At 35.8% G+C, this 13079-nt stretch overlaps 1 protein-coding gene across 1 annotated transcript; it reads left to right on the top strand.

The window, feature by feature from the left end:
• Positions 1-9759: 9759 nt before the first annotated feature.
• LOC116567499 (keratin-associated protein 19-6-like) lies at positions 9760-9978 on the top strand. The gene is made up of 2 exons (XM_032302576.1): positions 9760-9877; positions 9914-9978. The coding sequence occupies exons 1-2, from the start codon at positions 9760-9762 to the stop codon at positions 9976-9978; spliced, it is 183 nt and encodes a 60-aa protein (XP_032158467.1).
• Positions 9979-13079: the final 3101 nt, after the last annotated feature.

Here is a 13079-nt window from a genome sequence, read left to right as displayed (position 1 = left end):
ATCTCTAGGAGAGTAAATCTTAAAATTTCTCATCACAAGAAGAATTACAACTGTATGGTGGTAGGTATTATTTAGACTTATTGTGATCATTTCACAATATATACAAATATCAAAACATCATGTTGTATACCTGAAACTTGTGTAATATTATATATCAATTACACTTATGAAATTAGGGATATGAACAGAGGGATGAAATACTGAATGGAACACATGGGTAAGAACAAAAGTCCTAACTGCTGCAAGTATGTATTGGGGAGGAATGTAGAATGAGATTATGAGATTTAAGGAGAGGTTTGATAAAATATATGACATATGGATTATGAAGAAAAGTAAAGATAAAAAGGGTTACTATAAACCATGAGGCAAGGTCATCTGCATTTTTAACTAATACTTTGGGGATGGCCTGATCTGGACAAATGAGTAGTATATAAAGAAATTAAAAATAGAGCTTCCCTATGACCCTGCAATTGCACAACTGACCCAAAGATACGGACTAGTGAACAGAAGGACCATCTGTACCCCAACATTAATAGCAGGAATGGTCACAGTCGCCAAACTGTGGAAAGAACCAAGATGTCCTTCAACAGATGAATGGATAAAGAAGATATGGTCCATATATACAATGGGGTATTATGCCTCCATCAGAAAGGATGAATACCCAACTTTAGTATCAACACTAGAGATTATGTTGAGTGAAATAAGTCAAGCAGAGAAAGTAAATTATCACATAGTTTCACTTACTTGTGGAGCATAAGGAATAACACAGAGGACATTGCGTGAAGGAGAGGAGAAGTGAGTTGTGGGGAACCAGAGGGAGAGATGAACCATCAGAGACTGTGCACTCTGAGAAAAATACAAAATACCGAGGGTTTTGGAGGGGGTGGGGTGTTGGGCGAGTCTGGCAGTGGCTATTAAGGAGGGCATGTATTACATGGAGCACTTGGCGTAGTGAATAAACAATAAATCTTGGAACACTGAAAAAATCAAATTAAAGAAGAAAAAGTGCTCTTAACTTTCAAATAAAAACATGGGGACTTAGAGTGGAGAAGGGAGTTGGGGGAAATTGGAAGGGGAGGTGAACCATGAGAGACTATGGACTCTGAAAAACAATCTGAGGGTTTTGAAGGGACGGGGGGTGGGAGGTTGGGGTACCAGGTGGTGGGTATTATAGAGGGCACGGATTGCATGGAGCACGGGGTGTGGTGCAAAAATAATGAATACTGTTATGCTGGAAATAAAAAATAAAAAAAAAAACTATAATTTGGCCAGTGGAGAATATATTTTCATCATTTCATACATCAGTACAGGATCTGAGTTTCACATCAAGTCATTGCTTCCTTGCAGAAAGTCCCTGAAAAGAGAATGACAAAGAATCATCCAAGTCATTGAATCCACCAAATTAAGAGAAAAACAAAAACTTTCAAAAAAATATACATTCTCAGTTTTCAAAGATAATTCATATCTAAAGGATATTATCATTTTTCTATTTTTTAACTCAGAAATAAAAAAGCAATAAAAATATTTATTTTATATATTTGATGGTATTATTTCACAACTTTTTGTTCTTAACCACATGCTTCTTTTCTTCTTTGGAAAATACCTGAATAAGGATATATTTCATTATTGAGTTTTTTAAAAAATTTGTGAAATATATTGATTTTTATATTATATGGACATAGTTATTTGCATTAGAAATGAGCATATAAATTAGTCATCACAGTCAAACAATCTAGCAGATTTAGTTAACCATTCATGGGATTCTTTATTTTTTTAAGATTTTATTTATTTATTTGACTGAGAGAGATCACAAGTAGATGGAGAGGCAGGCAGAGAGAGAGAGAAGGAAGCAGGCTCCCTGCTGAGCAGAGAGCCCGATGAGGGACTCGATCCCAGGACCCTGAGATCATGACCTGAGCTGAAGGCAGCGGCTTAATCCACTGAGCCACCCAGGCACCCCACCATTCATGGGATTCTTAAATGCACTAGATTTATTTGTGATTGTTTGGCTTCAAAATGACTTTTTGGGAATTAAAAATTTTCCAACTTTTTTTCAAAATGGAAAGTAGAAATAGAATAAATTTTGATAAGAAGGCAAAAGGATTTAACAGTCAGGGCAAATACTGGGTTAAATATTCCTTTAAAACTTAAAAACCATTTTAATCCATATTCTATCTTAGAGAATTGCTACAAGTTATAGCTTGTAGAATATAATTTTTCATTAATTCATCAAATGTTTTTGTTTGTAAGAACAATTAACAAATCCAGCTGGGAGAATGAATGATCAAAAATGGTATTGGAGCGCCTGAGTGGCTCAGTTGCTTAAGGGTCTTATGTGTCTACTTTCTGCTCATGTCGTAATCCCAGGGTCTTGGACGAGCCCCAGCATTGGGCTCCTTGCTCAGCAGAATGTCAGCTTCTCCCTCTCCCTCTGCCCCTCTGCCTGCTTATGCTCTCTTTTTCTCACTTTCTCTCTCTTTCAAATAAATAAATAAAATATTTTAAAATGTTACAAAAACACTAAGTCAGGAAGTTCTGTACACCCATGTTCTTTGCAGCATTATTTACAGTAGTCATGTGTGTAAGCAACCTGGGTCCATCAATGGATAAATGGATAAAGAAAGAATAATACACACACACACACACACACACACACGCCACACATAGAATGGAGTATTACTCATCCATAAAAAAAGAAGGTAATCTTGCCATTTATAAGAACATGGATGGACCTTGAGGGTATATGCTAAGTGAAGTAAGTCAAGAGAAAGACATATATTGTATGATCTCATATATGTGCAGAATCTAAAAAAACTAAACACTGAGCTCATAGATTGGTGGTTGCTAAAAGCAGAGGATGGGGGTGGAATAGTAAAAATGGGTGAAAGGGGTTAAAAGGTATAAATCAGTTATAAAATAAGTAAGTCATAATGATGTATTATACAGCATGGTAACTATAGCTAATACTACTGTATTGCATATTTGAAAATCTCTAGGAGAGTAAATCTTAAAAGTTCTCATCACAAGAAGAATTACAACTGTATGGTGGTAGGTATTATTTAGACTTATTGTGATCATTTCACAATATATACAAATATCAAAACATCATGTTGTATACCTGAAACTTGTGTAATATTATATATCAATTACACTTCAATAAAATGTTACTTATAAATGTAACTTATAATGTTACATTTATTTAATGTTACTTATAAATTGTTACTTATAAATGTTACTTATAAATTTCAAAGCCAAAACAATGCAATACAACAATAACAAAACAAAATGTTCTGTAACATGTCTAAGGTCATATAAAGTAAACACACTGTTAAAAACCCAAGTCCAAGATCTGATCATGCTCCAGTGGGGCTTAAACTTTGGATTTGGTTTACTGTCTTCACAGAGTGAGCTGAGCAACCAGTGAACAGAGGCCCTCTACTTTCCGTGTTTCCTGATTCAGTTATTTCCTGATTGCACATTCATTCTTGGGGATTTTCAAGTTAAGAGACTCTGTTAAAAATGTTATACGATTTTAAGAGTATATAGGTTAAAAAAAACCAAAACTAACTAAAGCCTTAATAAATAAATAATAGCATAAAAAAGTTTGCATATTGCCTGAGAGAAAATAAAAAGGTGGACACACACATAATTGTAAAGAAAATATAAGAATAAAGATACCATGATGAAATTAGGGATATGAACAGAGGGATGAAATACTGAATGGAACACATGGGTAAGAACAAAAGTCCTAACTGCTGCAAGTATGTATTGGGGAGGAATGTAGAATGAGATTATGAGATTTAAGGAGAGGTTTGATAAAATATATGACATATGGATTATGAAGAAAAGTAAAGATAAAAAGGGTTACTATAAACCATGAGGCAAGGTCATCTGCATTTTTAACTAATACTTTGGGGATGGCCTGATCTGGACAAATGAGTAGTATATAAAGAAAATATTTTTGAACTGATTACAGATTGATTGATTGATTGATTGATTGACTATAAAAGTAAATTTAGTCTCTTGGGCTGTCTCTCAGTTTCTAAAATAAATTTTCCTATGTTGATTAACCAAAAGTATGTTTTACAAACTGATGTATAAAGTCAAAATAGTTTTCGTGTGTGTGTGTGTGTGTGTGTGTGTGTGTGTGTATTCAACTTGAGAAATAAACTTGACATTTGGAGAATTTGATATATTTAAGAATCTTAAATGTGATCAGTATATTTTAATCTAGATGGAAGTAAGATACAAGTACCTAGAGAGTGTTACGAAAATGGGAGATGAGAAAATAATGAGAAAACACCATCAAATACGAATGATGCAATATGTTTAGTGATGAAGAATTCTATGCAGGGAATTTTTATTTTGTGATTTTGAAGACTGATTTCTTTTCTCATTAAAACAGAAAGAATGTAATGAGTTCAAGGGTGTTCTAACGAGGCAGCTAAGCAAGCTCAGAAATTTTAATGAGTGTGCACCTCTCCTTGTGTCAGCAAACAGATTAATGAGTTGCCTCAAGTGAATGAATAATTTGTAATGATACAAAGGAATGGCCCCATGTTTTATCACACTTTCTGCTCAGGGGATATAAGCACAGCTATATGACATTCAAACTCAGTATTTTGCTTTAAACAGCAAACAAGCTCACCACTCCTGACACCACGATTTTCTATGACAGCTACTACGGAAGCCTGAGCTGTGGCTTGGGGGTTTGTAGTCCAGGCTGTGGCTGCCGCTGGAGACATGGCAGCTTTCACAGATGGGGCTGGAGCTGGGGAGACCACAGACATTGTTGCCACTGCCCATCATGCTATAGAGGATATGGATTCTCTAGCTTCTACTAAACTACTACCCTAATAACCTGAAATCTGTTGCCACGAGCAGATTGACCACACATTCTTCAGTCAACACACTGAGATTACCCTGGGTTATTTGCCAAGAGAAATCTGAGAATTTCAGAGAACTTATTATTTTAAGGTATCTGCATTATGTCCTCTGGCATCCCGAGTTTGGGCACTAACAGATGATTTATGTTGAACACCAATAAATGACCTAACTTGAAATAGAAAATAATTAGAAATACAGTACACACAATTACAGATGTGTGTGTACATATTAATGTATAAAAAAGAACTCTGATTTGAGAATTACTAATTCAAAACAATAGAATGTTATTCTTTTTCTTTACTTTAGTATATCTTTCAAAATTGAATTTGGCAGCAAAAAATCAACTGTGGAGTGTTAAATCTTCCTGTATTTAAAAAAAATAGGGTTGTTTTACATATTTCATATTTATTTACTTCTATTTTTTAATGGAGTTCAAAATTTGCAACTAATCTTCCATGCCTATTGTCTTCCTTTATTTTGTCTTATAAAAACAAGTGGTGTTCCATCTAGATATTTGTAGTTGCTCGACAACCACACCATTACAACCCCAATCAGAGCAAACTTTCCACAAATCTCATAATCTACATTGCCAAATTTTCATAGAAAATAAGCTCTGTTTTCCTATGAATCTTTGAAATATATATGATCTTCCATTATTCATGGTCTGCTTTCATCTATTTGTCATGCATGCAAAATAAGACAGACATAAAAGTTAATGATAAACTGGATAATCAAACATGAACTTGGGTCATTCATCTCCCTCATCTCACTTGTCTCATGGGGACACTGCTCATCATCATCATCATAATCATCATCATCTTCACACTGAAGTATCTGTAGTCCAGTAAGAATAATATACAAACAGAAATATCATTATGAGGCAAAATGTTGTGTGGCTCCAACTGACCCCAAATACCATTCAATAATTGTTTTAAAAATTATATCCCATTCATCCCTTCAAAAATGACCATCTTATGGATATTGGACAGTAGCGCGCCCCCCCTTAATTATCAGTGGTTTTATTTTTTGTGGTTTCAGTTACCTGAGGTCATCCACAGGTGGGAGCAAATGATTCCCCTTTAGGCACATGGTCATAAGATCAAAAGCAGCCTCACGCTACCTCCAACGCCTATGGCACTGAACTCATGTCATCTCATCACGTAGACATTTTATTATCTCAAGAAGTAGGATGAGTACAATAAAGGTATTTAGACAGAGACCACATTCACATCACTTTGATTACAGTATATTGTTTCAACTGTTCTATTTAATTATTAGTTACTACTGGTAATCGTTTCTGTGCCTAATTTATAAATTAAACTTTATCACAGGGATGTATGTATAGGAACAAACATAGTCTATGTAAGATTTGGTACTATCTGTGGTTTCAGGCATCCACTGAGAATCTTGGGACATATGCCCTGTGAATAAGAGGGGATTACTGTATGAGAAATAAGAAATAAAATAGGTAAAATACCAGAATTTCTAAATTATTCCTAAAACTGAATAGCATCTTCAGAATTTCTAAATTTTTCCTAAAACTGAACCTATTGATACTTAGTATAAGCTGGGCCAATGTAATAAAAAAGGGATAAAATGAAACTACAGAGTTACAGATTTGAAAGGGACATTAAACTCTGTAATGCTGTCCCATATCTGCTATTGCTGGCAGGAAACCTCAGAATAAGCCATTTTAAGACTAGAGAATTCGATTGTACTATGGTTCTACTCTTTTTATCTATTTTCTTCTTGAATGTTGTCAAATAAACCATTTTGAAAGTTCTGGTCATGCTTATAAGAAAAGCTAAATTGTCACAACTGATTTTATGGAAACTGATCTCTTTACTTAGATTAAGACTTTCTTTCTTTAACACTTTTGTTGTTCTGACATAGAGAAAGGCACCCGTCAATTTGTAGGTTATCTGCCTTTGGATATAATTAAGCAATGAGCAGTGCTAAAATTCAACTTTAGGTAACAAAACCAACTAACATAAAAACCCACGATGACCTTTTCTTTCAGTCTGTGCTGCCTAGGGGTTGTTGAGCAGGGCAAACAGAGCCAAGTCACTTACTCTACTGAAGGATCACACTGTGGAGTTTGACATTTCCATTTGGTTAGTTACCTTTAAGGACTGGCACTTTGGGCCTGACGAGCAGTAATCAATACAATTATTACTGCTATTGACATTTTTAGTATAATCAATATTATCATAATTTTGTTCTGCTTAGATTATATGAATCTGCACCTGAGGTGAGATAAAATGTTTGGAATTTATAAAAGACTTCTTCACTGCTAGGGAAATGTGAGAACATTTTTCAATCCTCCATCCAACAAGGCGAATAGCAACTTGGGCAATGAGTGAAAACATAAAACAACAATAATAATGATAATAATAATAATGATAATAATAATAATAATAGTGATGATCCACATCTGCTTTTGATCCACTGAATGGATGAAAAATAATACCCCCCAAAGAAATTTCCAAAGTACATTTTTCACTTATGCATATGGGGAAAAAACAAATTTGTTTCATATTTTTCAAATTCTTTTTTCTTTTTATAATGGATGGACATTTATAAGTGATGAATAACAAAGTCTTGTGGTTTTTTTTTTTTTTGAAAATACATTTAACGTTTATTGTTAATGAGATTTTTCATTTGTGTCCCATATTGTTTCCATTTATAAAGTAGAGATAGTCTTAAATGTTAAAAAAAAAATTAAAAGCTTTCAATCATAGTTACATGCTCTGACAGAGCTACACAAGGAGACTGTGGGATCCTTAATGCTATACAATTTATTCATAGTTCTAAATGATTCATTAAAAATGAAAATATTCATTCTATCAATTAGCTGATTTCTAAAATGAGGAATAAAAATGGAATGCAGTTGGGTTAGAATAGCATGGAGATTAAAGGCTAATATTGGGGTTAGTGCCACTCTGAAACCAGAAAGCCTGTTGGAACTCATGTCAGCTGTAAAACATTTCCTACAACAACAGATCAGTTGCTTTGGTTATGATATGCATGATCCTTGCTTTAATACCAGTGAAAGTCATACAACTCTTTCAAAAAATACTGAGTGCCAACTAAATACCAGGTTTTATTTAGATACTAGGTCAGGTCAGTGGAGAGATCCATCCAAAGACTGTGTCATATTACTTATAAATCTCAGCAAAAGCTTAGCAAATGGTTATTGTTATAGAAAACAAGTTTCGGGAGTCCCAAGTGTCAAGGTATGGGCACGTTTGCATAGGTCTTTAGGTATCACTGACTCAGATATCTCTGGGCTCAGGTGAGGAACTCTGTGAATATCAGGCCATCTGTTTCCAAAGAGTAATTCCTTATTTTCTTCTTTTTTATTTTTTTTAAAAGTGTTTATTTATTTATTTGAGAGAGACAGAGAGAGAATGCATGATAGAGCACATGCAGGGTAGAATGGCAGAGTGAGAGGGAGAAGCAGACTCCCTTCTGAGTGGGGACCCCTCCACCAAAATGGGGCTCAATCCCAGGACCCTGAGATCATGACCTGAGCTGAAAGCAGATGCCCAACCAATTTAGCCACCCAGACACCCCTCTTGTCTTTCTTTAAAATCGTTCCACACATGTAGGAAATTTCTTATGTATTCCAGGTTGTACAAATTCTTCTAAAATTTAAGATGATTTTAGGAGTTTTAACAACATTGCAATATCCTAGAAGGTTCTAGTTGATATCTCAGGAAAGACAAGTTAGAAAAGGAAAAAATGGGCCCAGACTAACCAAAGTGAAGACAGAGGCAAATCCATGATATTGACTACGGAGATCTAGGAAGAAGGATGCTGTATTCTTTTGAACATAGAGTTAGAGCCAAAACCATTTTCCCCACTTCACACTTATACTTGAATGCAGTAGTGAATCATGGAGGAAGAAAGTTGGGTGATGTTTGGAGTAAGATTTGAAAAAAAAATCTAAGATACATAGATAAATGATGAAGAGCAGAGAAAGACAGGAAAATGATGTAGGGAGGCAAAAATAATCTGCACTTGTGGTAGCGGGAGACTAGAACATATTCTGGAGAAAGGGCCCAGGATTTAAAAAAAAAAAAAAAAAAAGTAAAAAAAGAAAAGGTACTGTGGGAAGGCTTCCCACAAGATGGATTTTTGATTATTGTGATAAGCTTTCCATGAGTGATTCCAATTCCGTATTTAAACCCAAACAAGTATGCTGGCATTTAAAGCCGAAAATAAATCTATTAATTGTACATGGCCAAAAATTTAAAACTGTAGAAGTCAGGTGCCCTTTTGTGGTGGTTGTTTTCTGGTACACATGGCAAGTGAATGAAATCTGTCTTGACAGAAAGTGTCTTATATTCCAAAGAGCGGTGCATCTTTGTTTCTCATGACACAAAATACATATGCCTTTTAAAGAAATTGATAAACTTAAGAGACTTGACTTTATTATTCTGTGTGTATGTTTTGTAGAACCAATTACAACAACCCTCGAATGTCAGTGAGGAGAAGATATTTAATTAGAAATTCAACAATATTTAATGTGACTGATGTCAAGTGACTGTCAATCAAGTATTTTATTTAGGCTTTGGTATGTCAATACTTTGAAGGAATAACAAATCATTCTAAGATTATAGCAGCAAGCTCTGCTCCACAACCTAACTATGTAGCCAAGCAGGTTCAGACATTCTTATGCCTGTGGTCGGGGGACCACAGATTAATTAATTGTGTCAGGCAAATATAATTCATGGAATGACACCAAAGGAGGGGCACATGTTTTGTCACGTTCTCTGATCAGAGTATATAAGTCTCCTTGTAAAGAGGTCGACATTCACACTCTGACTCTTGCATTGAACCACAAACCAACTCACCACACTTGACACCATGAGCTTCTACTACGGCAACTACTACGGAGGCCTGGGCTATGGCTGTGGAGGCTTCGGTGGCCTGGGCTATGGCTGTGGAGGTTTTGGTGGCTTGGGCTGTGGTAGTGGCTGGGGATGTGGCAGCTTCCCCACACTGGGCTGGGGCTGGGGAGCCCGAAGATATGGCTGCGGCCGCCCACTGTGCTATGGAGGATATGGATTCTCTACCTTTTACTAAAACTATTGCTGAATCTGGATGCAAAGGGAAAGCCTCCACATTTATTTGGTCCTATTTTTGTACTTCAATTCCCAAAACATCTAACCTATATTCTCCAGAACAAATTGATAGCTATTTAATGGTTAAACTGCTTTACAAATATTTGGTGCTTTTACATCCAGAGCCCAACATATTTTTTTCTGAAGATTTTATTTATTTATTTGACACAGAGAGAGAGAGAACAAGCTGGGGGAATGGCAAGCAGAGGGAGAGAGAGAAGCAGGCTCCCCATGGAGCAGGGAGCCTAACGCGAGGCTCAATCCCAGGACCCCAGGATCACAACCTGAGCTGAAGACAGATGCTTAACCGACTGAGCCACCCAGGTGTCCCCAGAACCCATCACCTTAAATTAATATTCAATATAGAAAGCCACCTGAGTTTTCCCTCCTCATTTGGTTTACTTCTCTTGCCACCATTACCATAATGGTATCTTTCTAGAAGGTCTTAAAGAAACTTTGTATTTTGCTTTGTCCAATAAAATGGTTTCTCAAAATCTAAATTGGTTTTGTTTGATGTTTTAATTTTTATTATGTATCAGCTTCTTTTTCAACTAATATAAAAAATTGCTTATGAAGCATTAAGATCTGTGGCTATTGGTATACAGAGTATGATGCAACAGTTTCTAGTCCACCACATTATACAAGCTTGAGAACACATAGGGAGTAATACTAAGTTAATGAAAATGACTTGCCCTATCTCTCCTTTAACATATGTGTGTGTGTGTGGGGGGGTGTGTATCACTCCTCTAAAATGTCCTGTAAGTGTTTCTGGAACAGGGCGCCTGGGGGGCTCAGTCAGTTAAGCATCTGCCTTCAGCTCAGGTCATGGTCTCGAGGTCCTGGGATGGAGCTCCACATGGAGCTCTCCCTTTCTTTCTCCCCCTGCTTGAGCTTGTTCTCTCTCTGTCAAATAAATAGATAAAATCTTCAAAAAAGAGAAAAAGTATTCCTGGAACTACTAAGGATTGTGTCATTCTCATATTTCCTCTTGAGTACATGTTTCTGTGTGACATTGCTACTAGCTAAATATTTTCTTTCTTTTTAAGGCATTGTGTTAGTTTTATAATGTAACCAAGAGGAAGGTACTAAGATTTCCTACATACCCTCTGCTTCCACACCTGCAAAACATCCCCCAGTATCAATATGTCTTACTAGAGTGGTACATTGGTTATAACTTATAAACCTGCATTGACACATTACCATCACCCAGCCCATACATGAGGGTTGATTCTTGGTGTAATACATTCTATGGTTTGGGCAAATACACAATGACATGCATCTATCATTATAATACCATACAGAATATTTTTACTGTCCTAGATATCTCCTTTTTTAAATTTTTTATTTAAATTTCAGTAAGTTACCATACATTGTATTGTTAGTTTCAAATGTACAATGTAGTGATTGATCACATTAAGTGTAATCCTTAATACCTACCTCCTGTGGTCTTCCTATCCATGCCTTCCCTTGCTGAATACCTTCTTGGTACCACCAGTCTGGCCAGACATGTCTTTGCTTTTTTATAAACTTTGTATATGAGCAAGGGAGGAGATTGGAAAGTATCACTCATTTCCTGGGCAGGAACTATATTTCTGTAGTTGGTATCTACTGAGGGATATTGTCCCTTATAAGGCTGGTCTATCTAGCATTGTCGTGGTGCACTGGAACTCAGTGGTACCATGCCCTATGGAAATAAAGGTGTATGGGAGGGTTCTTTTCTGATTTCTCTTTACACTCTGTCAGAAGGCTCTTAATATTTTGTAGATCTTCTCATGAATGAACAGAGTCAAACCTCAGGCACATACAAGATGCTTTACTGACAAGAGTCTCCCATGGATAGAAACTCTGGCCCCATTGCTCCGTCAGGGCCAAACAACCTGGCTCTTTCTTTCTTCAGAATTTATCTTCTCACAGAAAATTCCTCAATCTCTCATGAGGAACTTTCTTTTTGGCTTTTTACATCAGTTCACCCTTTGGAACAAGCCTCTTGGAACATCAACAGTGAGCACAGATTGAATTCTCTTTTAGAAGGTTTCTTAGCCAACTTTTAAAGTGCCCAGAACAGCCTGTTTCACCAGTTTGTCTGACATGACCGGACATGTCTGAATCCACTCAGATTCATACTTGGACCCCTATGACTTATGTCTTGAGAAATTCTTTTTATCCTTCTGTAAACTGAAAGGGAAAATATTACTGTAAGAACAATTTGCCACAGCAAGAACTGATACCTTTTTACCTGCGATGTAGTTTAGATTTTAAATCAGAAAAACCTAACAAGGAAAGTAAGAGAAAAAAAAAAAGAGAAGAATTCATAGATCAGGACCTGGTGACTTACAGAATATGCTTTCCATATTTATGTGAGGATGACCTGAGAACCAGATGATTACCTGCCCAAGAGCTGTGAAACTAGAAGTTGTCAATTCAAAGGATCTCCAAAAGATCCCTTCTGCATGCATTTAATCTCACTATTAATGCATAAAGCTTAGTATGTTCATACATAAAACTTAGTGTGTTCTAAATCTATGTGATAAAATAGAAAAAAATTTCAGGTGATTAGTTTATGCTCTAACCAAAAAGTACAATGCATGATCCCTATAGATTAATAATAATGAAAACTATAGCTATTATTCTATATGATTTATAAATTTGGTTGTTTATTTTCCATTGTCTAAAATGTAACAATATGTGAACTAGTTTGCACACTTATGTGTGCTCTATAAGAGGTGTAGGTACATATAAAGTTTGCCTTGACAAACATACATAAGAAATTATAGGGCTTTTAAAGAACCATTACTTGGAATACAGAGTATGTGATTGCTCAACATAATTACCTCCAGACGGACAGTACACTGTACTGAGTTTGACCTTGTATATCATGCATACTAGATTTAAATGCTGCCCTTATTTGAAGGTCTTTTTGATTTTTGATCTGAACTGTCCAGATGCTATTAAATTTGATTTGTGGCCAAACATAATTAGTGATTCTCCTGAATGTCATGGCTTTTAGAAGCATATTGCAAAAGCTATGTTGATGTTCTGGGTTACATTGTTAGACACTTGGAA

The sequence above is a fragment of the Mustela erminea genome, chromosome 1, assembly GCF_009829155.1.
Source record: "Mustela erminea isolate mMusErm1 chromosome 1, mMusErm1.Pri, whole genome shotgun sequence".
NCBI lineage: Eukaryota > Metazoa > Chordata > Mammalia > Carnivora > Mustelidae > Mustela > Mustela erminea.
This window is presented reverse-complemented; position numbering and strand designations above follow the sequence as displayed.